The 27,558-nt window shown below is 39.2% G+C and overlaps 2 protein-coding genes across 2 annotated transcripts in view; one reads left to right on the top strand and one right to left on the bottom strand.

The window, feature by feature from the left end:
* Positions 1–16,047, bottom strand: part of tsc1b (TSC complex subunit 1b) — a 28,081-nt gene extending 12,034 nt beyond the window's left edge. The window contains exons 1-13 of the mRNA XM_053340238.1: positions 15,786–16,047; positions 9,779–10,000; positions 9,435–9,538; positions 8,726–8,878; positions 7,327–7,471; positions 6,759–6,913; positions 6,601–6,674; positions 6,315–6,493; positions 5,034–5,155; positions 2,574–2,739; positions 2,327–2,448; positions 1,713–1,806; positions 864–971 (exon numbers count right to left, since the gene is read on the bottom strand). Of these exons, the coding sequence (XP_053196213.1) occupies positions 864–971; positions 1,713–1,806; positions 2,327–2,448; positions 2,574–2,739; positions 5,034–5,155; positions 6,315–6,493; positions 6,601–6,674; positions 6,759–6,913; positions 7,327–7,471; positions 8,726–8,878; positions 9,435–9,538; positions 9,779–9,887 (1,531 nt within the window). The 5' untranslated portion in view covers positions 9,888–10,000; positions 15,786–16,047. The remainder of the gene's footprint in view (positions 1–863; positions 972–1,712; positions 1,807–2,326; positions 2,449–2,573; positions 2,740–5,033; positions 5,156–6,314; positions 6,494–6,600; positions 6,675–6,758; positions 6,914–7,326; positions 7,472–8,725; positions 8,879–9,434; positions 9,539–9,778; positions 10,001–15,785) is intronic.
* A 3,684-nt stretch (positions 16,048–19,731) lies between these two features.
* gfi1b (growth factor independent 1B transcription repressor) lies at positions 19,732–22,929 on the top strand. The gene is made up of 6 exons (XM_053340244.1): positions 19,732–19,825; positions 20,194–20,373; positions 20,472–20,695; positions 20,859–20,996; positions 21,933–22,098; positions 22,579–22,929. Exons 1-6 carry the CDS (start codon positions 19,732–19,734, stop codon positions 22,755–22,757), a joined length of 981 nt encoding a protein of 326 aa, XP_053196219.1. The 3' UTR covers positions 22,758–22,929.
* The last annotated feature ends 4,629 nt before the right edge of the window (positions 22,930–27,558 follow it).

Raw genomic sequence — 27,558 nt, 5'->3', positions numbered from 1 at the left:
TCAAATGTTTTGCTTCAGTTAAAACTAAATGCAGCTATTATTTCAACATACTGTATGGTCATTCATATCTTACTGTTAAAACATGTTACAATAAAGTAGTTTTACTATCTGAGTGCCTTTAGATGTTTTTTAGACCGCTCCTCCACACCATGGACTCACATTATTAGTAAGCTGGACAGACTTTTTCATCCTAATGTGTCTCCTTTCTCTCAATTTCTGAAGAACACCTTTTTTTTTACTTCAATACCAGTTTCCCAACCCAGTGCAGAACTCCCTATTTTATTATCTTTCATGTCAAACTGTCTCCATAAAATAAGCCATGTATGAGTAATGGCAAATATCTGCATGTTTCTTTCCATTTCTTTTTTTATCTAATGTATAGTGTTTTTGTATTTTATACGTAATAAGTAATAAATATTCACATTTGCACATTTTCTACATTCTATAGTGTATATGCTATTTTCATGTTTATTTTTACTAGAACTCTTCATGTTGAGGCAGATGCAGACTACTGCTTATGATCCAGTATTTCTCACACACACACACACACACACGAACCTCCAATACTTGAGCTATGAATCACATGAACGCATGCCTTCCTTTGCCAAACATGAAAAGTAATCAAGAGTGTTATAAGCTTGTTAGGCAACTAATTTCTGCACGCAAAGCAGGTTAACTCCTAACGGTCTGGTAAAGCATAGATTTAAAACATCTATTTTTCTGTTTGTTGGGCCGCCTGGTGCGCGGCACAATTTGATCTTGGTGGATTCTTATTTTGAAGCCGATACCCTCAATGTAATTTCCCTGCTGAGTCCTGTATTGACCGGATCCGGTCCTGCGTGTTGGAGCATGTCGATACTCACCTTCTTCCTTCTCTTTCTCTGTTCTCAGCTGAAGCTCCAGCTCCTGTTTCTTGATGTAGACCGACAGCTCCGTCAAAGTCATGGTGACGTTCTCAGCAGCCACCGCATCTGATGAGGAAATACGTGAGTAATGTGTGAAACAGGAAATTCTCCAAAAAGGCAAAACAGCAAAAATACAAATAGCCCTCTTATGCTCTTTTTCTGGAAGGTGGTCAGACGTTTGCACCTGATTGAGATTATGAGTGATGATCCAATTATTCTGCATTTAGCATCACTAACAGAGATTCATGCAGGCCCACTTGATTAATAGTAATCAAGACAAGATTTAAGACCCGTTACACTGTCTGGCAAAAGGTCTCAGGTCAGTCTACTAACATTTTTTTTTTGTGTTGTATCCAATTTGAAACACTTTTCTGTGTATAATTATATATGCAATTTTCTACTTTTTAAAGAAAAATTGGCTTGTATTTGCTTTAATTATGACTGTGTTTACTGTTATTACTAAGAATAAGCTGTGTGTGTCTGTTTTCCTGCTTTGCTCTGAAAACATAAACACAAAAAATATTGTGTATTTCTGTCAGCGGTGGCTCATCATGCTGCTGGCTGTGCTCTCTCTCTCTATCAGAGTCTGTCGAGGTCGACCACACTTTGGATCAGCTTTAATGATCCTTGGATCTGACTGCCCTCAGGCCTCTTATGGAGCAGGGCTCTCTCCTGCAAATTCATTTGTCAGGTTTGGGTTGGGGTTTTGGGGAGTCTGATGCAGGCTGCTTCCACAATTATGCACCCCTGAAGACATCTACTGTTCAACATGATTAAATCAGAGTCATGAAAATCGTCAGGACTGACCCCTGTTTGCGGCTCCATCTGCACTCTTTTCCTGGTCTTTCACTGGTTCCTGTCTCACCAGTGCAGGCTTACCGCTTTCTCCTTGTCTGCGATCCTAGAAAGTCACAAAATTCAATTTTAGCACGACTGTTAAACAACACAATGCTTTTTTTTTTCACATAACAACAAAATAAAAAAACATTTGTCAGACAGGAATCCAAGCATCGGACCACTGCTGAGAACCAATAATATGACTGTAATGAACTCAATTCTTCTTCCCTGTTTCTTTACTTTTGAGTGCAAAACTATCAAAGGCTTAAACCATGTTTGATAAATCAATTTGCCTCCTGCTGTCAATGAAATGAGTTTTCAAGATAATACGAATGAGATCATTTGAACCGGCTGGTATTGTATTTTGCCTAATTATGCAAATTATAACGAACAACATCCAGATCAGTTAAGCTATCGTGAAACTGTGAAAAACAGAGCATACGAGGGATGAATCTATTCACTGGAGTTTTACAGTTCAGCTAGCTGAAAAATATAATCTAAAAAGTCATTATCAGGATGTTTGTCTTTGAATAAAATCATAATCTCACTGTTCTGAGGACACAGTTCTATAAACTGGAGTGTACCTTTCTTGGTGGACTGGACTGGACTGTGTTGGCTGGTAAGGAGATTATGGGGAAGTCATCTGATAGGGTGGGAGGTGGGGAAGAGGTGGCTGGAGTGCTGGACGCAGGTGTTCCTTTTCCTCCTGCTTGGATCAAAACAATCAGCGTCAACAGAGAAGAAAAGTGCACTCAGTTAAAACTTTAAAATAAAGACCCCCTCAGCCCCCCTAAAAGAGTTTAAATGTGTCATAAAGATGTAAGTGTTGACCTGATGTGCAGTGGAAGCGGCTGGGAAGGTGTGAGGCACTGTGGGAGAGCTCTAAGTTGGGCGACATGCCCCTGGACGAGGGGGGCGTGGCCATGCCACACAACGAGGAGGGGCTCCACAGAGGGTCCTTCCCCCCACAGGAAGAGTTGAGTTCACAGGTGGAGTTCTGTAAAGAAAAAGCGAGGCCAGACAGAGAAATGATTACAAATCTGACAGATTAAAAAAAGACACGAGCAAAGATAAATGCTTTGTGCGGGTCTACATGGGACACCTGGTTTTATACATGTGGGTCTTAACCTGTGAAAGAGGGCACTCTGTAGTAAGCAATTAATGAGCATTCATGTGCTTTTGCTTAAAGGTTTAGTTCACCTAAATAACAAAGAACACATTTCACTCCTTGTGCAAATAGTTTTGTTTTTATGTGCCAAAGTTCTTAGATAAACTTCTATCTGACACAACTGAAGTAACTGCAATTTAGTTTGTGATTTCCAAAACCACTACTACTACTACTACTACTACTACTACTACTACTACTACTACTACTACTACTACTACTACCACTACCACTACCACTACTACTACTACTAGAAATACACCAACATCTGTGGGACATCCTACGTTAACACCCTGACTCATTAGAGAGTGAGTTCAGGAAATGCAACACATTAGAAAACTCACACATCATGTGACACATTTCTTCATTCACTGCTGATAGTGCAACAAAGTTCACAGATGACTTTCAAAACATCTGTTGTAAACAGGAAAGAAATGAACTACTAAGTACTAATATAATAAAACAGAGTGACTGACCCAAATTCTAATAATAATTTTGTTTTAAACTGGAGAGAAATAGTTCAGAATGACTTTTCCATGGACATTCCAGTAGGTTACTGTTAATGCTCTATTTATTATAACTGAACTATAACTTTTTTATTATACTACAACTTCAAACTTAGCTTTATCCTGCATGTTTTCACCCTGGTTGTTGCATTGTGTATTTATTTGCAGCTGTAGTGAAAAACAAGCCTTTCCATATAAAAGTCTTCAGTAGTGACAGTGGATCAGATGATGGTTTGTATGTTGGCTGATGTAACAGGGAAGCATGTCTCTTCTGTGACTGCTGTGGCAGAATGAGTTTTCTTGGTGTGTCTGGCGGCTGCACCACATGTCGACACCAAGTGTTAGTGCTTCTCTTTTTAGCACCGTTAACAAACATTTCAAGCAATGACAGCAAACACTGCCTTTTGTTTTCATACAGCACACACAGTTTATTTGCTCATTTGGGTGCACGCGTTAACATTTCTTGCTTGGTTTTTTTTTGTATTTTATGGATTCGGTGAGTCCTCCTCTGGCTAAAAAAGTGGCGTCAGTAAAGATGCTGCAGCAGGCAGGAAGTGGGAGAGGCCAACTGAGCATGCCAGAGGGGAGTCTGCCTTTCAGGACTCAGTTAAACTTCATTATTTTGAGACTTTATGTTATGTTGGTTTTTTGGTTGTTTAACTGTAAATAGTTGAAATGTTTGTGTAATGGTTAATTTGTGATAAAGAGTCATGTGTAGGCTAGCTATGTCTATATAAACCCTCCCTTGTCATGTGTTATGTGTTGGGTCCGGTATATTGAGGTCAGTATAGGTTGCTGTTTGTTTATTTGACCTTAATTTGAGTTAAAAGGGCTCTACTGTTAAAATGACTTAAATTAAACTTAAGCTGTAAATAAATGATCTTGTGTTGTTTTTGTTTTACACAACCGTGGTGTTCTTGAGCCTCACTGCTTGTTCCCTGACAGTGTAATTATAAGACTATGAGTCATTATAAGTCACAAACCCATCCCCATAATACCCCAACTCTGATTTATTTGTAGTTGTTGAACATTTATAGTTTATAGTATTTTCTAAAAACAGCGAGTATTCCATGTTCTCCCAATTTACCATCTGTCTGGATTTGAGGGGGTAGAGTGTAACACGGACACAAATCCTCAGACAGACCCCAGGGGGCAGAAAAACACCCGGACCCCCTCCTTGTGTGGCTGGTCCAATAATAGAAATGGGGAGACGGCATCTCCAAGGCAACCAACCCCCAGGAGCGACTACAGAGAGGTGGCAGGACGAGGACAGAGGGGTATGAGTTGTAATTCCGGAAACCCGACTGTCTGCCAGCCCCGCTGACTTTGATGACTCAAAAACTGCCTGTCCGCTTTCTCTCCACGTCTTAAAAAACCACTGGGCTAGTCCCTGCTCTGATTAAGGGCATTGAAGGCTTTCTGGAGAAAAGCAATCTACTCAGCAGATCTGACAGATGATATATGAAGAGTAAACATGACCCTGTGTACAACAGCTAGCAGCAAACACAAACTTAATGAGGCAGGTCTCTGATATTAGCCTCTGATCATCAGTTACTGAGCAATCACGAGTCCTAAATCACGACTCTTGGCGGCTTTTGACCACATTATGGATGATCTTACCTGGCGTCTGGAGGTCTGTGGGCTACGGTAGGAGGAGGACTGTGTCCCTGAGAAGGGGGGCAAGGACAGGGGCGGGGGTAGCGGCTGCCGTGGAGTCGAGAATGGGGTCGAAGAAGAGCTTCCTGTTGTCAAGAAGACAAAGAGTCTGATCAATGTTTGAATGACCTCCGGTCTGTCTCTACTTCAGTGTTTGTCCTTTAAACCATTTAGAAAACTCAAGGTTTGATATCGAAAGTAAAAGAAACAAAACCAAATAACAATACCATAATCATCATCAATTGTCTATTTATAATTATTTTCATTGTTGATTCATTTGTATTATGTTCATGTATCAATTAATGGTTTAACAGTGAGATTACGTGTTCCCAGAGCACAATGTGACAACAGTCCAAACCCCAAAGATATTCCATTTACAATAATATGAGACAGACAAAAGTTAGTTTTCTTTTGCTTGTTAAATGATTTTAACGATTAAACAATTATAAAGATGATAATCAATTTTGTGTTTGTTAACCAGCTGAGTGATCACCAAAACTGATTGTTCAAAACCAGTAACACTCTCTTTATGACAAGTCAGTAATGGCCCTCATGTCAAACAAATATGTCACAAGACATCCTTAAATTATAATAACTGTGAATTAAAAATGTAAATTATAATTCCTAAGATAATATTATTCAGGATACTGTAGCCCTGAACCATCATAATAAATCATACATTACATATATTGATGTGAGATATTTTTGCTGTAAATTCCAGGAGAAAAAAAAAATCATAAAAGCCTCAATAGCTCTAATGTTAATCCCATCCAAACCTGAGCTTTCATGTTTGACAAGAAGCTGGTTTTATTAGTGTTATAGTAAACAGGAAATCCCATTATGTTTAATAATCATGAGTGGACACTGATGTTATTTCAGATTGCCATTTCCTGTTATAACACTACACACTCATCTTCCTGCTGTATCTTGTACATCATGAAAAGAAAAGTGCAGACTGATAAAAATACAAATCAACAGCGTTCTACCCTCATTTCCAATTACTTATTAACCACTGGGTCACATAGGAGACTGCACTGACTTGTCATGAAGGCTGAACTAGTCAATAAAACCAGTGTATGCTTCCAGGAAAATCAGTATCAGCATGGGATGTGTATCTTTATTCAAAGTAACATGTCAGCATGGTTTGTCCACCTTTTATTCAAAGTAACATGTCTAGCATAGTACATGCTTTCCATTTAAGTAAAAGAAAACATATCTGTTTTTTTAAAACTGTTTTTAACTGACCGTAGCTGCTGTGGAGGTCTGTGTAGGGGCTGGAAGTGCAGTCTTGTGGTCGCAGGTGTACTTGGGGATAGAAGTTCTCAGGCATGGTGGCGTATCCCTCCTCACATGAGGCCTCCTTAGGGTCTAGAGACACTTTGGCACATTCGATGACGATATCATGGATTTCGTACTTTTTCCACCTGCAGCAAAAAAATAGAAGCATTAGTCAAAATGATGCAGGAGACCAAGATGAGAACATTAGAACACTGAATGGTTCCTTTGCCAGGTAGAACAGTATGACACTAACCTGGTGGGGTCGAGCTCATGGTCCTTGGTTCCTGTCACCAATTCTGGGTGTATACGGACGTGTTCGAGCATGGGCTGAATAAAAGGATTGAAATATTGTTTTACTACAAAGCTCTTCAGAGGGTCAACTGAGCACAGCAGCAGGTATAATATCCTCACCTTCACTACCTCCTCAAAGGTTTCCATGTTCTCCTTCATGCTGTAATGGGAGCGTAGGTAGGACACAAAGTTGCACGGGTACATGCCATAGAGACGGTGGAAGAGTGAATAGACGCTGGCGTGCAGGTGGATTAGGTAAACCTCTGAAACATGGCCTGAATATGTCGAAACATGAAAGAAAACACACACGAACAACAGGCTAAACAACAGGTTTCACAGCAAATTAGTTAGCAGACCAAGTTGCAGTATTTTGTCCATGCAAGCTTCCTCCTCTTTTACCAAATTTGGATTTTCACACTCCAGTTAACTACCTAGACCAGTAGCTCTCAACCAGTGGACACCAGTGGTCCTTGACATCTAATACGTACCAATTCAGGGGACCTTGACTTGAAAAGGGTTGAGAACCACTGACCTAGACAACTGTGTAAACATTCATTATTTTCTTTTCCTTCACTAGAAGTTAGTATGAGAGTAGTTAGCGCCCCAGGTTTTGACAGCAAGCTGGAGCTGACCCATTCACAATAAACTCAATGGCATGTCTGTTAGGGACGTGACAGTAAGCTCCTACCGGGGTTTTTAAGGTTCCAGGAGGCAAGGCGGCCAAAGATGTCAAAATACTCCCACAGGTGTTGTTTCCCAGCTTGGGGGATCATGGGCAGCAGGGTGATCAGCACCAGAACTCCAGTTATCAGCACCACTACGTCCGTGTCCGTCTGCCAGGAAATTAAAAGGTTTAGTATTAGAGTTTATGACAAAGGAACACCTTACCCAAACCAGTAAAATAAAGAAATAATGGTTGATTGAAATAATTAAAAGCGACAGATGTTGTTCTTTATTTATTCTCTTCAAACCTGAGTTCATATTGTAAAAATTGGAGTTTATATATTTTGTCACTGGTCCGTGAAGTTATTAACATTTGTTCTTTGTTTTCTCCTTCTATGTCCAGCTGACCTCACAGTGGGGGAATCTCTCTGGATTTTATTCAGAGTCATTTAAGTGTACAGAATTAATATTGGGGTCTTCTTTCCATTTGGTAATTTGGTATTTGGTAATTTTATAATAAGGGTGATGGAGCCTTTCAATTCAAGCTCTAACTCAGACAATTTGAGCTTTTTGAAACAGACATAATGTTACAGTTGTTTGAGTAAAAAGTCGTGCTAGGAGCTCTGTGAGACTATACTTGGGCACTAAATGCTAACCTCAACATGCTTACAATGACAATGTAAACACACTGCCATTAGCAGAGATACTGTTTATGTTTACCACAGTCACCATTTTAGCTTAGCATGTCAGCAATGCTAACATTTACTAACTGGCACTAAACACAAAGTACAACTGGGGGCTGATGGGAATGTAATAAGGTTTGCAGGTATTCAGTCTTAAACCAAATTTAATTTTTGACCTGTTGATGGCGCTAGACTAGAAGTCAACTGATCAATCCATCCTCTGGGTGCCATGAATGTCTGTAGTTGTGGAGACATTTCAGCCTGGGTGAAAGCAGGAGACCAACAGCATGGCTAAAACTTAATCTAATCGAGGATTTAATCAACAAACATTTGAGTAGCAGCATTGTAAAGCTCACCTCTGTTCACTTTGAGTAGGCAAACATACAGTGTTTCTCCAAAGGAGCGCTGACTGACAAAGCTGATCAATAACATCAATCCTGTAAGGAGTTGGTTGTTGCAGTTAAAAACACGTTCAATGTTAACCAATATTAAATCTTTGGTTTGGTCAAAATCACACTGAATAAAGTTTTACAAAGAGGCTTGAACACCAGCCTAAAAGGATCAGTGACAAAATAAATCCAAACAAACATTTACCGAAACCAGAATCACTGAATATGACCTAAACTATAGAAGCAGCTGGATGAGAAATCTCAAAAACAGCCCGTTCGTCCACACACAAACACCTCTCAGCGCCTTGACAAGGAGATGTCTTTGTTCGCTGAGTCGTAACTGGGTCGTTACCTTTAGGCATTTGAGCAGCGAGAGCAGCAGAGGGTATCGAGCAATCTTGTGGATCCAGGACGGCTGCTTGCGGATTACGTGGCCGAGCAGGGTGAGGGTGGGCAGCCGGCAGGCCTGTTTGGTCATACACTCGTTCATCTTGTCCAGAAGGTGCTGCGGGGGAGGCACAGCGGGGTTAGTTCTGGTGAAAAGATAGGTCGAGTTTCTTTTATGTTTAATTAACTTTCATTTTCCTTATTTAATATAGATAGAAAGGAAGTCCAGAGGCCAGGATGAATTGGACGTTTTGATTAGGAGGTGGATAAAGACAGGACTGGAGAAAGAATGATGAGGACCTCAAAGCCTCAAACCGCAACAATACCACGTTTGTTATGTTGCTATGGAAACATGCAAACACAAAAAAACAACAACATGGAATAAATTTCCTTAAGTCCTTAACCTTAAAGTCAGTCCACAGACACATTTTATAAGGGAAAATAAAGTGAGACAAACTTCTGGACAGACTACTTACTTACTCCCTTTTCTCTTGTCTTTTCTGTGTGTGTGTGCGCGTGTGTATTATAATTAAAAAACACTTTAATAACTTCATTTGTCTGACTAGAAAAAAAATTCAAAGTCCAAATGCCTGTATTTACAATGTGGTGGTAGGAAATAGTGAAAACATTGGTTATAAACAGTGAGGCTAAGCTTTCATGGGGGAGTTTCTCACCTTGTCATGTGGCTCTCTGACTGAGGAGAGGATATGCATGGCCTGGGCAGAGTTAGTTTCCAGAAAGTAGTCCACCAGCCCGTTCAGCAGCATGGATCCTCGCTCTTCCAGGAGAACAGAGAGTATATTTTGAGAAGGTTTTAAATGAAAAGAGTAGTAGGCGGACTACTTCACAGAAATGACACCAACAGGGGGAAGTTTGACCACATACAACTGTTCAGAGATATTAAAATTATAATAAAATATTAAAGCAATCTGGCATGATCTTGACACGCTGGCCAAATTTATCAGTAAAGTTCCAATCTGTCAAAGCTGGACACAAACATGCTGACAGTACGCCGTACCAGTGCTGAGCTGCTCGTTGATAAGGCCTCTGATCTCTTCTAGCTGGTGGAGGTCGGAGGTCTCCAGGAGCGGGAGGAGGTCCCCCATGTTGGGCTGCTCCCTGGCCATGGTGGCAGTGGTGGAGGTGGAGGTGGAGGCAGCGTCGCGCTCTCTCGCCGTGTCCGTCCCTTCCTGCCTGGAGGACTCCTGGGGCCACCCACCAATACAGTCTCCAGGCAGCTCTACGTCGCACCAAAAGCCAATTCATAAACATTTCCCAGAATTAGTCAGAGCTCAGATCTTGGATTAGTGGTCATGTGACCAACTGGAAAAGGGCTTGTGCATTTCTTAAAAACTAACAAAAAAAATTAAATGTGCTTAATGAGTTAACTGGTCCCTCATCTAATTTACTCAGACAGAATGAATAATGACTCTAAAGAAAAAAACAAACTATATTTCTGGGTGACAGGATGGCCTTGGCATGGCTTCATGAGATCATACCGTTAAAAGCCTTCATGTAATACCACAGACACTATGTCCATATTTTTCTGCAGATTATAATTGTAATACACATCTGAAGACAATGTTTTTACTATAAAGTGACACACAAATAAGCTCCAGTCTTTGCCCAATTTATTCTTAATCCCGCTGATGAACCCTTTATTTGTTCTGCGATTCAAATTTTGGTTTTGAGTATTTATGCATGGTTTCTTCTCATTTTACGCATCACTGTAAAGACTCTTATAATATATCTACTGGTGACATTCTGATGATGAACCACGATCACAAACAGACCTAAGGCTGTTTTCATGTTCGGCCCATATTACATCTTTGTGATGTCCTAATTTGTCACATAAGAGAGGCAAAAGAAAGTGAAAAAGCAACTCTTGTTCCTTTCTTTTGCCTTGAGCAAGGCCCTTAAAAGATCAGGCTGGCAGTTTTCTATGTTTTTCCAGTCGACAAATCAAAGACAAACCACTGAAGTTCTTTGAGCAATTTACAATGTAGCTTGCAAGGCTTTATAAATGGAGCGGTTTTCCTGCACATGCTGAATGGACATCTACCGTACACAGAACTACTCCCTGGAGACTGAAAATGTGATTGCCGTTATTAGTCTTTGGAGTAGTTTCTAAGTAAACTACAGTAACAGTAGTCTTAATAGCAAAATGAACATGTCACCTAGTGCAGCGGTGTGACTGATACATTTTATAGCTTTGAGACAATAACAGAGTTATACACCACAGAGGAATAAGATATATCAGGCTTTGGATACACAGACAATACTCGTAAATAGGATGAGTTCATTTATGGTTTGGCTCTGAACATGAGATTTGTTGATAAGACAAATATAAAAAAAATTGCCAGCTTTATCCTTTAAATCCACATCTGCCCGAGTGCAATTGCTCATTGGTCGACAGGGTCTGGGGTCATACTAGGCAATTCAGCAACTGAGTGTACAGTGAAAAATGGACACTGCTCTCTGTGAAAATCCATTTGATTTAAAAAAAATGATGTAAATACTGCTGAATAAAGTGACTGCAAGCTGTGTGGTGGTCATCACGGGGTTAACTAGCACAAATATCAAAGAATAGCTAGCTCAACTGACACATCAACCTTTATTTAGTTTTTCTTTTATGTCTATACTTTTTCTAGAGACAAGCTAAACCCTGTGTATACTGATATTTGGACAGAATCGCCTATTTTTACTATAGTGTGCATGACATGTTTTCGTGGATACTATGCAGTTGTCTGTTGCTGATATTTCACTGTACTATTAAACACATCCAGCAGTTTATCCAACATCAGTATTCATTTGGAGTCACAATCATCAGATGGACAGAAACGTAAGTCCAATATTTGTTCTCATTTTAGCTGTTTTTGGTCTCTACAAACTCCAGAGGGTACGGAAGAGGATTAGGACCACATGTGAAAAACTGATTTGAGTTCTGAGATTAAAGTCAGAATTCTTAAACATTTTTCACATGTGGCCTTAATCATCTTCCGTATAAGGGAGATATGGAGCTCTTAGCTGCTAAATATGCTCGAGAGCATCGAGTTACCCAAAAGAAAGCTGATGATTCATTGCTTATAAAAGTATTGATCAAGGCCCCTTCATGAATATTTTGTCATATGACGATGTTAATTCAGTCCACGTTTTAAAATGTCACTGTTGTCAAAAGTTCATTCTTGATGAAGTTAACATTTAATGAGTAATGCCCTTTTTCACAGCAGCTGTAACTAATAACATTAACGATGGCTCTGTTCTATTCAATTGACCCAGTAAACCATGACAGTGTGACAGTGAGCCGGCACGCACAATACCAGGAGCCTGAAACTGAAGCAGCTAAATGGAACTCGGCCAATCATTAAATTGTATTATTTACACCTGTGTTTTTTCTATTGCGACATGCCAAAATGTGAGCATGAATTTCGTTAGCTTCTTTTCCGGAAAATACACACTGAGCAGGCATTATTCGTTTTCCCAAGTAACTTTGATAACCAATTGTTACTCATCACTTCCAGCAATCCAGTTCAAAAGGAGTTGAGAATATTATAAATTAACTATACACAACCTCACAAACAACAAACAACAAAAATAAACCTCGGCTACCACGCTTAAACTAAGTAGCACGAATCATGAAAAGATCAGGCAACAGACGTAAAGCAGATTAAGGGAAACAAATTAGCGGAAAATTTCCAAGTAGTAATTAAGACAGTGGTTGAACCAAATATATGACCTGCACCTTATTTGACCCACTAGAGGAACCCAACCTTAGGCATTAGGATGAGGAACTATAGTTAACATTCATGAGTGCACAAATTTGCTTTAAAAAAAACAAACAAAAAAACAAACACAAGCAGGCCTAATGTGTTTACCATTTCAGGTTATTGGCCTATTTATGTTGCCCATGATACATTTAGGCTGGACACTGAGTCACTCATTTGAAGTTAAAGAGGCCAGAGGAGCTGTGCAAATCTCCATTTGGGAAATGGGCATAAATAATCCTGATGGGCAAGTCATTACAGCCGGCGTGTCCGCAGCCAGGAGCTTAGTAATGAATCAGCAGCAGAGATCTCATCGGCTCTCAGGATCTCGTTTCAACACTAAAGCCTCGACACTCAGAGTGTGAGAAGATAATTAGGATCATAATATGATCAAAATTGGTTGTTGGGGTTTTTTTAAACACATATATAGGCAATAAAGTATCCCATTAGTGCTGAATACTGAATCTTTCAACATAGAGTCATGTGCTACCAAAACCAAGATAACGGGAGCTTTGTGGATGTGGAAATGAATCAATATGCAGTGTATTTTATCTCATTTCCACTTAAGTCATATGTTAGATAAAAACAGAGGCCAATATTAGTCTCCTAGAAGGCCCTCTCATTCATAACAATCCGAACGAGATGATAAATGCTTGAAGGTGTTCGTAAAAAAAAAAAAAAAAATCACTGTACTGCTGGGTCATTAGTGTAGGAGTTGGGGTTTGTGGACAGTGGATTCAAAACTTCTGTTTTTGTTTTTTTTTCCCGTGGTCCAAACCAATGTCGTCTCACAGGGGACAGGTCATCAGCACAAACAGCAACCACCCTCGGTGTGATTTCGGGCAGCTTTGGGAACGCTCAAGCATGACACAAAGAAGCTTTATGCAGGCTGAGCTCTTCCATGTACACACTGAAAATTACATTTGGCTGCGCACATGCTGTTAGCAACAGTCTCCTTTTCTCCTGCATGAATATTTAATAAACAGCTGTGTCTTAAAAAAAAGAAATAAACGGACGAAACAGCCTGCTCGGTTCATCTGAAGAAATTATTTTCTTCAGCCCAACTGCTCTGTTCAGTTAGCAGATAGAAGTGGGAAATAGGATTATAATCACTTATATTTTCATTATCAGTTGCTATTCAATTATTTTTCCATAAACCAATGAATCATTTTGTCTATTAATGTCCAAAAATATGGAATAATGCCCATTACTTTTTCCCAAAGCTCAATACAACTTGCAAGTACTGATTTTGACGGTCCAAAAGCAGCAACTCCTCACATTTGAAAGGCTGGAAGAAGTGAATATTCATCATTTTGCTTGATAGAAAGGACTTTAACGATTAATCAATTTGATTATAAATAACGGAATTAGAGTTATTGGCAGTGATTTTGTGTGGATTGGCTTATCGTTTCAGCAATAACAGGATATGAGTCCACACGTATTTAGGCTCCAAAATAACGAGATAAAAATGAGGATATAGATAAATGATTAAATGTAGACAAAAGTCAAATTTATCACATCAATGAGGATCAAATATACACAAACACTACGTATCTAATAGCTGTATGAGTAACTGAAGTGCAGGTATGAGTAATACAGAAGTAAAATGACGTCAAAATAAACAGGGAAAGTCCTCTCTGATATTAATCACAAGTTAAAAATCACGTCATGTTGCTCAGTTGATATTTATCGCATTAGACTAACATGGTAACGGTAAATCAAATTCTCATTTATCATGCGGCAGTCTCTAGAGTTTCGGCATCATTCTGAAAGGGGTGATTCATGAAATTGTGGATCATGAGTCATCATTTTTAACAAAATACTAAAAAAAATAGTCAGTGGGTATGATTTCAACTTTTTCTACTCTGGTATTGACTTCATATCTAAATGAATTCGGAAACAATACTTTCAATAATAATAATATTAATCAATAATTTTATTCCTGCCATCTTGGAAAAAGCTTTAAAGCAAGTGCAATAACATGACATTTCCAAGTAATTGAAACACTTTCAAAGCTATAAATTCTGTGGCTACGGTCCTGCTTCTGAGAGGAGTTTGCATGGTTTCGGCAAAGTCGTGACAAACTGACATTAGACGCGGTGACAGTGGAGGCGGTGAGTCCAGCACAATGTGACAGAAGAAGTCGAGGAGGTCATACCATTGACCCATTTTGTCTCAATGTTGGCAGGAGAGCCTGACTGATGACCGGCGAGTGAACTCATGATAACAGGACATTTATTATAGATAGGCTCATAGGGTGAAAAATCAGTTAAAAGGAAGAGGTTCACAATATTTCAAGTCAGGTGCCCATGTGAACATGACAGCTATTAAGAGATCCCCTTCAAATGCGCTTTCAGTATAAATGATGGGGGACAACATAAGGCTTTAACAGTCTGAGTTAGTCTTGTTAAATGGATATCTGCCACATTTACAGTCTTTTTAGCATCAAATTCCCTATTTTTGCCTCCTCATACAGTGTTTCCCTCTTGAGGAGAAGTATAATAACAAAACGGGGCACTTTGGCATTCAAAAGACGCCCCCCATCACTTCCATTATAAGTCCATTATGAAGAGAACTTCTAATGGTCAGTATGAACAGGAAGAATGATTACAGCAATAAAACGTGTCTCGGGGCTCATTTGGGGCACCTGGCTGTTGGTTTAAGACAGAATTAAAAGATTGTGAACATGCCCTTTAAACCCAATTCAAGCTGCTGCAGCTGAAAGAGAGCAGTGAGAAAAGATGCAGAGAGCTGCAGGATAGATTGCAATGAAATGCATCAAACAAGAGGCTTGAAATGCACACAGGCCGTGATGTTATTGTGTTATAGTGACATGCATACAGACAGACAGCTGCGGTGTATGTGTGTGTGCGTGTGTGCGTGTCGTAAACAACTCGCAGAGAACAATGGGCAGGGTTGGGTTTACTTTATCCGATTATACAAATATGTAGGCACATTTTCTCGGGCACACCGGGCACCGACTGCAACCCCACACAAAAACGCAGATAAAACTGGGATGAAATCATAGACGTCCAGTAAACCATCTGCGGGTCTGTACGGGAACAGGTCGGTCCCGGCGGCCACAGCTAACGCTAGCTGGCAGCAGCGACCCGCACTAGCCCGGGGATTCAACCCGCCTGTCAGCCGCGTTTAACCGGCGGGAAAGAGACACATACAGCGAGCGTTCAGTTAAACAAGTCATGTGCGTTGAGCTTTGCTGTAAAAGAAACACAGAAGATGTCAATAATCGGACCTGTTTACCTGTTAGAGTAGCTGCACTCCACAGGGCGCCGCCATCTTGAACACCTCACAGCCCATCCCACCGCAGTCAGCCTCCGCTGTCAGGCTGCATGCAAACTAATCCCGCAAGTTAGCGCTCCCCGCAACTGCGCAAACGCGACTTCTACGGCTCATTCAACCCGCACAACATCTAAAATAAAGTTTGCGGATAGGCTAATGATTTAGAAGTCGTGTTTTCATCCGTAGTCCACACAAGTCGTGGCTCTGTGCTGGGAAGCTGAGGAGTGTTTGTCCCAGCTGATGATTGGTGGAGGGATGGAGTGCGTGTAATGCGGTTTCGCGTGACCCACATGTACAGAGCGCACGCGCAGATTCGTGTGTTTTTTTAACCAGGTATTTAAGAGATCAATATGTATGGAAGTTCATACATGACAGGAAAAGAAAAGTTACAAAGGCTAAAAATAATACATCCTCATGATGAGTCAAAGCAATGAGACACTAAAGTTGAAATAAAAGTCATATAAAGTCATATTCTAAGTTAAACAAAATAGACTTTCTATATAAAAATCAAGAGATCAAAATATTTCTCACATATGCATACAAGTATATATAGTGAAATGTTATTGCATCAAACTACAAGTACATTAATTTTTTTTTAAGTTATGCTAGTAAAATCTGTGTCTATATCTATGAATTGTAGAGCCAACAATACAAAACAGAAAAAGAAAACAGTTGGTAAACAGCAAAAGTGTAGACATGGTTGTGAAGTGAGCAATAGATAAGCTGGAAACAGTATTTAAATAGCAATTATGCAAGATATACAAAATATAAAACTACTGATAAGAGCAAAATTATATGAAATTTTCACTTATTGTAGGGACAAATTTTAAGTCTTTAATTGGGGATTCTTCCAGTAGAGATATTAGGGGGAAATGAGACGCAATGATGAAATGACATGCAATAAAGGTCCATGTTCAATGTCATAGTGCCACTTAATATAGTGGTAGTAATATTTATTATATTTTTAATATTCCAAATCAGACTTTTGATTTAGATTTTTTTCCCTTTCAAACATTTCATCCTTGTTTGTTTTGTTTTCCTCGTATGGGCTTCCATACACTCATTACCAATGCTACAGCATGTCATGACTTTGCATCTGTGCCACTGGCAAAATGTGCCTCTTACTATCAAAATTCTTCTGATTAAGCTGCTGGCCTGACAGTGTTATCGACTGATTTTCATTTTGGCTCAAAACTGGCAGAAACATTTACATACACGAATCAGAGCATGAGAAAAACAGGACTTAGATAACAGTACACTAAGTTTAAGGTGATTAAAAGTTAACTTTAAAGATACTGCCCTACAGTGTAGAATAGACAGGGGTTGATTTATATGAGCCTACAGTGTGAACAATAAGCTGGTATGCAGTATTTTCAGTGTAAAAGTAAACAATTATGCACATACTATACAATCATGTTATAGATTGCATTGCCAATAAATACTGAAGAGATTGTATCTTTCAGGGCTCTATATTCAGCCCAGTACTTTTCTGTTTTTATGAATTTGCCCTTGCCTCAATATACATTTCCACCCGAATGTAAACACCCCTCATCTGGTGTTTTTATGATGGTGATGGAGAGCGCTGTCTAACATATTGGTCCATTCTCCCATATGTGAACATCTATTGGGTTGAACTCTGGTGACTCTGAAGGAGAAAGCATATGAATAACATCATCGTTATATTCATCAAACCATTGAGTGTTCCTTTGTGTCCTACATATCCATCCTGAAAGAGACCCATCCCATCAGGATAGAAATGTTTCATCATAGGATAAAGGTGATCATTCAGAACACCTTTGTATTGATTTGCAGTGACTCTTATCTAAGGGGACAAGTTGAACCAAACCATGCTGGAAAAAGCCTCCCCACAGCATAACAGAGCCACTGGATCCCATCACTGTAGGGGTCAATCCTTCAGACCTGTACTGGTTTTTACCTTAATTGTTCATCCATAAAACAAAATACATATGTAACACAAGCAGCAACTACACATCACATAACATGATTTAAAAACGTAAAAACAGGTTTAAGTTAAAATGTAATAGTGTTAGTGATAGTCATTGAACCTTTGGCCACTTATTTAGAGATATTTTAATACTTGGACTAACACTATGGTCTGTTGCTGTTGAGGGTTTGTTTACATTAGTAATGTCTACATTTATAAATAAATTATATATATTTATGGTGCAGGGTGTTAGATGAGTAGGTACCCTCTGGTTACACTGTTCATGACTTAGCAACTGCATTATCAAACTAGATTTACATGATGATCGAAGTTTATTTCTCCATGTGGAATGTCAGATAACTTAATTCAATTGTTGTTTTTTAAAATGTAAAAAAATAAGAATAATTTGATATCATACATAAACATTTATTTCATCCAAGTCCAAGTAATATCTGAAGTCTTAACGCCCAATTCAAGTTTCAAAATTCAAAATTGATATAAAAACTGTCCACAAGATGTCGCACTTGTACAGGTAAATCCATGCGTAATCCTCTCCTCCTCCTTCTCCTCCTCCCCCTCGTTGTCCCTTTTTCCACCCCATGGAAGTCTTCAACTTGTTGTTTTTAACATGATTTGACAAATTGACGTATCTCGTTAAAATCCTTTATCAAAACTTATTTTTGAATTGTCTAATTTTGTTATATCAAAAGCTTTCTTGCCTTTCAGTAGGCAACATTTGTGACACCAAAGCATCATGTGAAAAAATCTGTCGTGATGAATATTGCCATGCTTCAATACACTCAGAAGAACAGAGTCAATATTAATAATCTCTTAGACTGGTTTGGTGTGTGTATCTTTGGAGGTGCTACAGTCTCATATGATCTTTTGGCCATTTAAATCTTGCACACAACACAGTCATAAGGCATTACTTCAAGTAAATCTTGTAAATCAAACATTGTGAAGTGGAAATATTTTGTCTCATTTAATTCATTAAAATTGTAACTTTTTTTTTCTTCTTCGTTTAATTTTTAAATTGAACCTTTTAATGATTTAGTGTGTTTCTAAGAACAGCGCAAACAGGCAGTCGGATAAAAAATATTAGGCACTGACACGTAAGTTACAACTGCCTAATAATTGCTTTTATTAACTTAGACTTGAACGTTTCTTCTTAACATTAGTTTCTCTAGGAGTACTGGTAGTTTTGTGTAACTGTTCCAGGGACAGCAAAGGCCCGTGTGTTTTTTTACGCAAATTTCCACCTGCAGGATGGCCTGTTCATTGGTTGAAACCACAGTCAGATTCGCCTGCGAAATTATCTGATTGAAAATCAGGGAGGGGAGAAAAGAGAGAGCAACAAGTGTGATGGTTTAACACTGGTTTGCTTTGCTGACTTTTAGAAAAGGATTTTTTGCGACACATTTTTCATGTCTCCGCTGCTGAAGTGAGCTCATTGACTTCCATAGAAGGAAATTATTATTACTTCACTTTTCATTTCGACGGGAACCTGTTAAATTAACGGTGAGTAGCTGCTGCCTATTAAATAAAGTCTAAACACAGCCAGAGGGTAACTTTTAAAGTTTTATTTCTTTTTTAAGGGCTAATGTAACCGGTGAAAATATCCAGAATGTGCTAATTAAACTATTTTTTAACCTTTGGCATGTTAAACAAGTGGAAAGAAACAGTAGAATAGTATAGAACAATTCTATAAAACGATTAGCGCGTGACTTTATTATTAATATTTTCTGATCAATTTAACTATAACACAGTAACCCGCCTGCTATTAAAACTGAAATGATGTAAATAAAAGTGTTAGGAGATTAATTTATGTGCTTTAAATTTCTGTTTTGACCTATTTTGACTCGATCAATATTTTATTGGCATCCGTAGGCTACTATATTCCTGAGTATGTGTTAAGTGATACTGTGTTTACAACAAAATGTTTGTGGTGCAGGATCAATCAACATGCCCCGCTCATTTTTGGTGAAAAACAAAAGATGCACTTCATATAATGTGCACCGATCATATGAAGAGGACCCGAAGGCCTCCACAGTAACAGGTGAGACTAAAAAAATTTGACATTTTCTGGAAATATGTATGAGGGAAACAACAGTTGTGACATTAATATCGCTACTGACCACTTACAGCACGATTACTGTTTTATATAGTTGAATGACAGCTTGATCAATTAGAAAAATGTACATGGATTGCGATTTCTGTGCAAAATAAATGGATAAGCATGTAGTTTAATTTTAACATATTAACTAAAACACTATGCTCCAGTTGATCAAACAAAAATGACACGAAATGTCTTCCAAGAGGAACTGCCAGCAGGGTTTTGTTTTTATAGAATATTTACTCTCTCTGTTATCACACAGGGCCACATCCTTTGCTTTAATCACACTTGTACTTGTCGTGGATTTGCAGATGTCCCACTAGAGGTGGAGAGCACAGACTCCTCAGACAGGCCTCCTTCAGAAGGGCAGCTTTCCTCCACAGACAGTTGCACCTTTAAAAATGAGGAGACAAAGCTTGAATGCCCTTTGCCTGTTCACCCAGAGCCAACCAGACCCCCTGTTGCACCCACACAGCCTTACTACCTAACTGGTGAGCTGCCTGGCAAACACCATCATCTTTTTATAGCATAGTCTCCACTATAACTTGTAATGACAGATGTTTTTGTGCCTGTATGTGTGCATCTTCAGAGCCTCCCATGGCAGAATACCCTCCTTACTACGCCTGGGATACGGTGCCCTCCTCTATCGAGCTCCGTCAGATGAGTTTCAGCCCCACGGTGCTGCAGCATGCCAGCAATCTGTACGGCACTCACATCAGCCGCAGCCGCAGCCCTCAGCGTCAGCAGCCTCTGGACTGCAGCACGCATTACTCCCCCACCTCCAACACCTACCACTGTATCACCTGTGACAAGGTACAATCAACATGTCAGCCTCACACCATACAACCTATAGTTAAAGGTTAAGATAACTTTAACCCTTCTTTACATACCTACAGTATATCCACTTCAAGGATATTCTGAATGAGTTTTTCACTTTTTTTTATCCGCCTCTATTGACGGACTAACTCTGTTTTAGGTATTCTCAACACCCCACGGACTGGAGGTTCACGTCAGAAGGTCACACAGTGGAACGCGACCTTTCGGCTGCAGCATCTGCAGGAAAACCTTTGGCCATGCTGTCAGCCTAGAGCAACACATGAATGTCCACTCTCAGGTATACCAGTGACAAACACAGAATAAATAAATACATTATGAGCTACTCCATTTAAAGGGGCACCTCAGTGATGTAGTCTCTTCATCACATCTTTATTTAATTTGTTAGTGCAGGCTTTCTGTTACCTTTCTGCTAACCCTGATGACATCATGAGGGTTATTTTTCACTGATTGGACAAAGTTCCCTGGACAAGCAAAAATAATGGGGCAAGGAACTGAAGGGGATGAAGTCATTGTGTTGTTTTTTGTTTTTTTATCAAGAAACAAAACACGTATCATGTTTAAAAGACTCGTTTAAAGAAGAAGAGAAGAAGAATATGCATATTTGAGATTTTAAAGCCAAACATAAGGCATGCTATAGAGTACAGTATGTTTTCATCATTTGGACTTGATGAACTTGTATTATATAGTACTCATCAGGACAACAAAGTCATCATTTCAAGTCAATTAAAAAATTATAACAATGGTTGGGGCTGAAATAGTAATGACTTATAATTTATTAAGTCAGTTGATTTCACTAATGGGTTTTAGAAACAAAATCTTTTCTGATGCTGACAAAACAATCTTGTCATGAAGTGTGTTTTGTAGCTGTTCTGGAGCTTTCCGTCATATCATATGGTCTTCCTCAGCAGCTGGAGATTGCCCTGTTGTCATGGAATTCAAATGACACATTTCTGGTCACTTCAAGGACTTCTTAATTATTGTTGCCTTAAAAGTTGCGCTTCGAGTTAAAATGCTGAATTCCACTCTATTTCTTGATGAAGATCATGGAATATGATGACAAGCTTCAGAATAGCTACTAAACAGACCTTAAGATGAATTGTTTTTGTCAGCTTCGTTTTTGGAGATCAAGACAGGACCTGGATGCTCAACTTTTCTGATAGTCAAACATTGATTGACTGTATAACACTTTTTTTTTGTGTTTGTCTTTGATCAGGAAAAAAGTTTCGAGTGCAAGATGTGCGGGAAGTCATTTAAGCGCTCCTCTACTCTCTCCACACACCTGCTCATCCACTCGGACACAAGGCCTTACCCCTGCCAGTACTGCGGCAAGAGGTTCCACCAGAAGTCTGATATGAAGAAACACACGTACATTCACACTGGTGCGTAGATTATTTTACATTGTGCAGCTATATTTTTATGATACTAGAAAAAAACAAAGTACTAACTGTACTAGATTCTTGTCACTGTAATCGTCTGCTTTCCAGGTGCTGCATGCAGGAATTGTTTCCAGGAGTAATATAACTGCTGATAAATCAGAAACAGAAACTTAAACAAATGTCCTGTAGATTTGCATATCTGGTTTTCCTGCTTCACGCACAGCTCTGTAAAAGGAACTCTATGCAGTTGACATTCGTTGCCAATAAATGTTTAACAAATCTGAACAATGGCATGATTCTTCACCAAAGGTTTATGGTGAAAAACTCTTGCTGCCATTTTTGGTAGAGATAACAAACCTGATTTTCCAGAAACAGCATGAAAGGAAACTATAACTCATTTACATGAATTATTTGAAAATGATCCAAGATTTGATTGTGAATTTTTCTCATTGGCTTTTTATTTTTTATTTTTGCATGTTATAGGTGAAAAGCCCCACAAATGCCAAGTGTGTGGCAAAGCGTTCAGCCAGAGCTCCAACCTGATCACCCACAGCAGGAAACACACGGGCTTCAAACCGTTTGGATGTGACGTTTGTTCTAAGGGCTTCCAGCGCAAGGTGGATCTCCGCAGGCACCACGAGAGCCAGCATGGCATGAAGTGAAGCATACAGGAAAATACTCCTAATGTTAACAGAAACAATTGTTCATAAGTGTACATTCTTTTTTAAATTAAAAAATAAGTTAATATTACATATTATCGTAGCTCATGTATATTTTGGGTGGCTTTTACAGGTACATGTACAAGAATGAAGGCGTTGTGAAATCAAATTTTGCTTGAAGGCAATTTAACTTCAGAATAATGCCTTCTGTATGAAGAAGTAATGAGAATATATTTACTTAACATTTGAAGTTCAAGATGAGTGGGAGATGTGCTGATGTCATTTAGATTTGAAATATGTGTTTTTGCTTTATATAAAAACAAGAAGAGCATTACTTTTAGTTTCCTATAATTTATTTAAAATAAGCTTGAGCTATGTAAATTGGCTGTGTAAGTGCTGTACAGTATGTGAGGTGATGAATGTTTCCAGTTGAAATAAAGATTAACCTGAGTGGAAAAATCTTTGGCTGTTCTGTTATAAAAACAAGCAGAGTGAAATACAATATACAATCCTTTGTACTGGACCTGCAGGGCAAAATACACCCACACTGTTTGTCTATTGAGGTGACATGATGAGCACTGTAAACACACTTTTTTCTCTGTTTAGCTCTTTCTGTATGTTTTTCACCGTCACTTTTCCAGGATGTAGAATAAGAACAAGAATATAACTGCAGCCTTAGCTGAAAATCTCTCTCGTAATGGTGTAATCCCACATTCACATAGCAGACATGGAACACCATACAAATCCGAGGTCAAAGAGAACTGCTCGTTCGTGAAGGACAATTAAGCGAAGTGTTTCGTTGTATTTAACGCTCAGAAGCTCCTTCGATATTACCAGAGAGGCGAAACCAACTCTATAATCTCAGTAGAAAATCAGAATTGCACGCTGGACACACACCCTTGCATACATCCAGCTCGGCCTTTACAGCGCATTGACTGGAATGGGATACAGGGATTAATAAGAGGCAGTGGAAAAGGGATTGATTACTTAGTCAACCGTCACCACACCCAGCCAGCCTGTTGGATTTACTTCAACAAACAAATGGTGGCTCTAACGAAGACTTGAAACACCTTCCTCAAACACCAAACCTGTTAGGACATTAAGCTGCTCGAGGCAAATCAGATCATCACCTGGCCTTATTAAATCTGACAATGATGAAGCATCATTCAAGGTTGTAGACATGGTTTATGAAGATAAGAAGTTAGGCTGACTGCTGAGTATTATGGTAACAAGACAGTTTTACAGCCTTTCTGATCATAATCTAGATCTAAAAATTATCTCTGATATCTGGAATTAAAAAGGCAGGATAATGAAAGTGTAAAGGTTGATTCAACTACGTTGTTCTATGTACGTGAGTGTGACTTCTGTAGAAATCAGTGTCTGTACAGGGAACAGAGCAGACAAGAAGGCTTACTGTCAGGCAAACAAATCTGAGGTCTTTATGCAAAATGTGTTGATATTACCAGGGCAACAGGGTCAGTTGCGATCCTGCATAACAGTTAGACCTGCTGATGCATCCTGGTGTGAAGAGGGACAGCAAATCAGAATCCTGCACAGGTAACCAACAGAAGAGAGAGAGAGACAGAGACAGAGAGAGAGAGAGAGAGAGAGAAGATGATCTTGGGTGGGACTAAACAAACAGGACATGGGTCCTGAAAGGGAGGGGTGGCGCTGCGGGGGTAGCCCGGGGAAAAACGGGAGAAAAGGAAGAAAGCACGCAGGACCACGTGCTCTTGAAACATTCCTTTGGCGTCAAGGTGTACAGGTGTGAAAAGCTTTGAGCAGTATTGTCATTCTGATTTTTTGTTTTTTTACACGGATGACATACAAAGTAGCAGCTAGGGGCTTTGTTGGAGGTGTATATGTGGTTATCCAGCCCCTGTTCATTCATTTGCATATCTGTGTTGCCTGGGGTGTTGTGGTAACCTCAAAGTTGCGAATTTGCTTGATTTCTGTTCAGGTCTCACAAAAGATTCACCAGGGAACAGTTAGAGGAAAGCTTCTAGAGGTTTTTCAACTGCATTAAAAGGTATTTTAAGCCAACAATATGAAAATAGAGGCTCTAGTTGAATTTAGATTTTTGAAGTACAGCAGGTTGCAGGAAATTTGTGCAAGATGCTGCGTGACTAGTGGGAGTGACAGCCTCAGTGCTGACAAACACTGGGACAAAAAAACAAGACAGAAAGGAGCAAATCTTCCCCATCCAACAAAGACCAACCAACAAGTTTTCGAAAAAATCAAGACTCATTTGTGCTATTCCTCAAAACCGACACACCTCAATCCAAATGCAGCTCTGTCTTTCTCTCTCTATCTCACAGAGCCACACACACACAAATACACACACCAGGCAAAGGAGATGGAGCAGAGAGCTGAATTTGTCTTGCAAATTTGTTCTATGCAAATGAGCCCAAGCCAGTACCTGTGGAAACACTGCAGCATGGTAGGATGGCTGCACTTGCCTAAGGCACCGATGACAAATTCATGGAAGACAGAGTGGGAGATTCCCAAGAAGGGCCATTATCACTGATCCTCAAAGTAATGTCACAAAAGTATGAGTCATTATTTACTGTTATGACATGTCTGTCACTAAACAGGCTTTTTGTGCCACCTTGTATCTCCAACTGTCTCTTTTTTGCGGTTTACACATGAAGAAAAATCACTTTTACAGTTGTAGGATCAGATTCTTTCTATGTTATTCTTGTTTCAGCATTTAATATGATTCAGCTGATTCAGTAAAATTGTTTGTTTGTTCAATCAGAAAAAGTATCCTTCATGAGAGTGCATTTAACAGAGCAGCATGGTGGAACATTCAGCTGTTAGAGTAACATTGTGAATAGGCCAAAAAATACGTAGCTACAAATATAAATACAGATATTATATATTATAAAATGATAATAGTGGCGAGAAAATAAATTTGGCATTAGAAAGTGATTGTTAAACTGAGGATATATTCTTTAATATACAAAGAGAATCTTGGAAACAATAATGAGTTTTGATATTGAGGGTAAACAAGAGCAAAGATAGTGAATTAATAAATATTTTTTTAAGGTTATGCCTCCCAAAATCATAATTATAAGCACAAGGCAGCTATAGAATTGTGTTGTCGTTGGATGTCGGTGTTGAATGACAAGCCTACAATCCATCACTTAAACAAAAAAACAGACACAATAATCCAAACAGAAAAAAAACTGTCAGCAGATTTCCTCTTCATGACTAGACTCAGGAAGATGCAGCGTGGTCACGTCCGCTGCTGTCACTCAATGTGGGGGTGTGTGATACCGTTTGATTGCCACTGACGCTGTGTTGTGGTCGAGCACGTCCTGCCCACCCACAAATAAGTGCGGGGATGATGCGTACAAAAGGCCACACCTACAAAGAACATGAGCTGGAAAAAATAGAGTGCATCAACATTCATTTCCTGTGGTTACTTTTTCTGGGCTCTATTTACACATCGTCAACACAATCTGATGTCAAGTCACCAGTAAAGGCCCAATTTAGATGTGATTTAAACCTGTTGGGAACCTGGGAGAGTCCATCAAAATATATCATAGCAGAAACCATGAATGTGATGTAAACAGCAGTATCAGGAGCTGATATTGGTGGTGGAAACCTGGTTGCTCAGTGGACTTGGATGTAAGCCAAGTGACATGTGGTTCCTGGGATAGCGCTCGCCACATGTCATCCACTTCCCAATGATTCCCTATCAAAAGTCCCCCATAAGGCACAAAAAAGGCCAACCAATTGGTCTATTTCGGCATTCCTTCTCCCTTTGTAGCAGAAAGTCTACTGCAGTGGTTCCCAACCTGTTTGTGAGGGCATTAAAGGGTAAATTCACAATTATTCAGGTCTGGCTTAAAACAATTATCAAGCATCCATATGAACACTGGAACAGGTTTTGTTCACTGTAATCATTCCTCCTGTTCATACTGTCATAGGAAAACCCCTTCATAATTTTAATGTAAATGATGAAGGTCAAAATACACAGTCTCTGTGCAAAAAGAAAAAAGTATTCAAATGTTAATCTGAGGATAAGATGAGACTTCAGCGATCCAAATTAGTCAAAGCAGGTAGTTATCTTTCATTGCTGTATTCCTTTAAGAACATAAAGACTTTATTAATACGTTTAAATACATTTTTTTTCACAAAACAAAGGCTGTGTATTTCGTCCCCCAATCATTTACATTGAAAACCAATTAGGAGGGGTCTTTGGAGGAATGATTGCACTAAGAAAAAACTCTATTAGTGTTCATATGGGCACCTGAATGTTGTTTCAAGACAAACTTGACTGAAAATTTGTGAACTTATCCTTTCACAGGGTAAGAAAGAAAACTGACATTTCATCTTTGACATCTTTGTTTTTTTTAACATATGAATTAATTAATGATTGTACATTTTCAGGTATCCTAATAATTATTCAGATTAAACAGGGGACCAAAATCAGTCTTTGGTTGACCTGCTCATAATACAGAGATACAGTCAACCCATAACGATGAGTCACAAGTATTGCTTGTGAGCTACCTCTCTACTCTACTGTGGGGCTTATTATCCTACATCGTAAAAAATGTAAAGCTTGTGAGGTTGTATGACAGTATATGGCAGTCCTGGGCAAATCTTCACATGAAAGACACTTCTAGAATAAATTACTAGAGTACCATGAAAGCATCTGCTGATAAAAATCTTTCACTTTGCCTACATAAAGTGATTAGGCTTTTTGGGTATGGCCTAAAGTCTACATCATGCTTCCTAATACAGATTGACTTTCCAACTGCCAAACAGCCAGCTGCAGGTCCAGACGGGGGATTTG

This window comes from Scomber japonicus, chromosome 19, assembly GCF_027409825.1.
Source record: "Scomber japonicus isolate fScoJap1 chromosome 19, fScoJap1.pri, whole genome shotgun sequence".
Lineage (NCBI taxonomy): Eukaryota > Metazoa > Chordata > Actinopteri > Scombriformes > Scombridae > Scomber > Scomber japonicus.
Note: the sequence above shows the minus strand (reverse complement) of the source record. Positions and strands in the feature narration are given on the sequence as shown.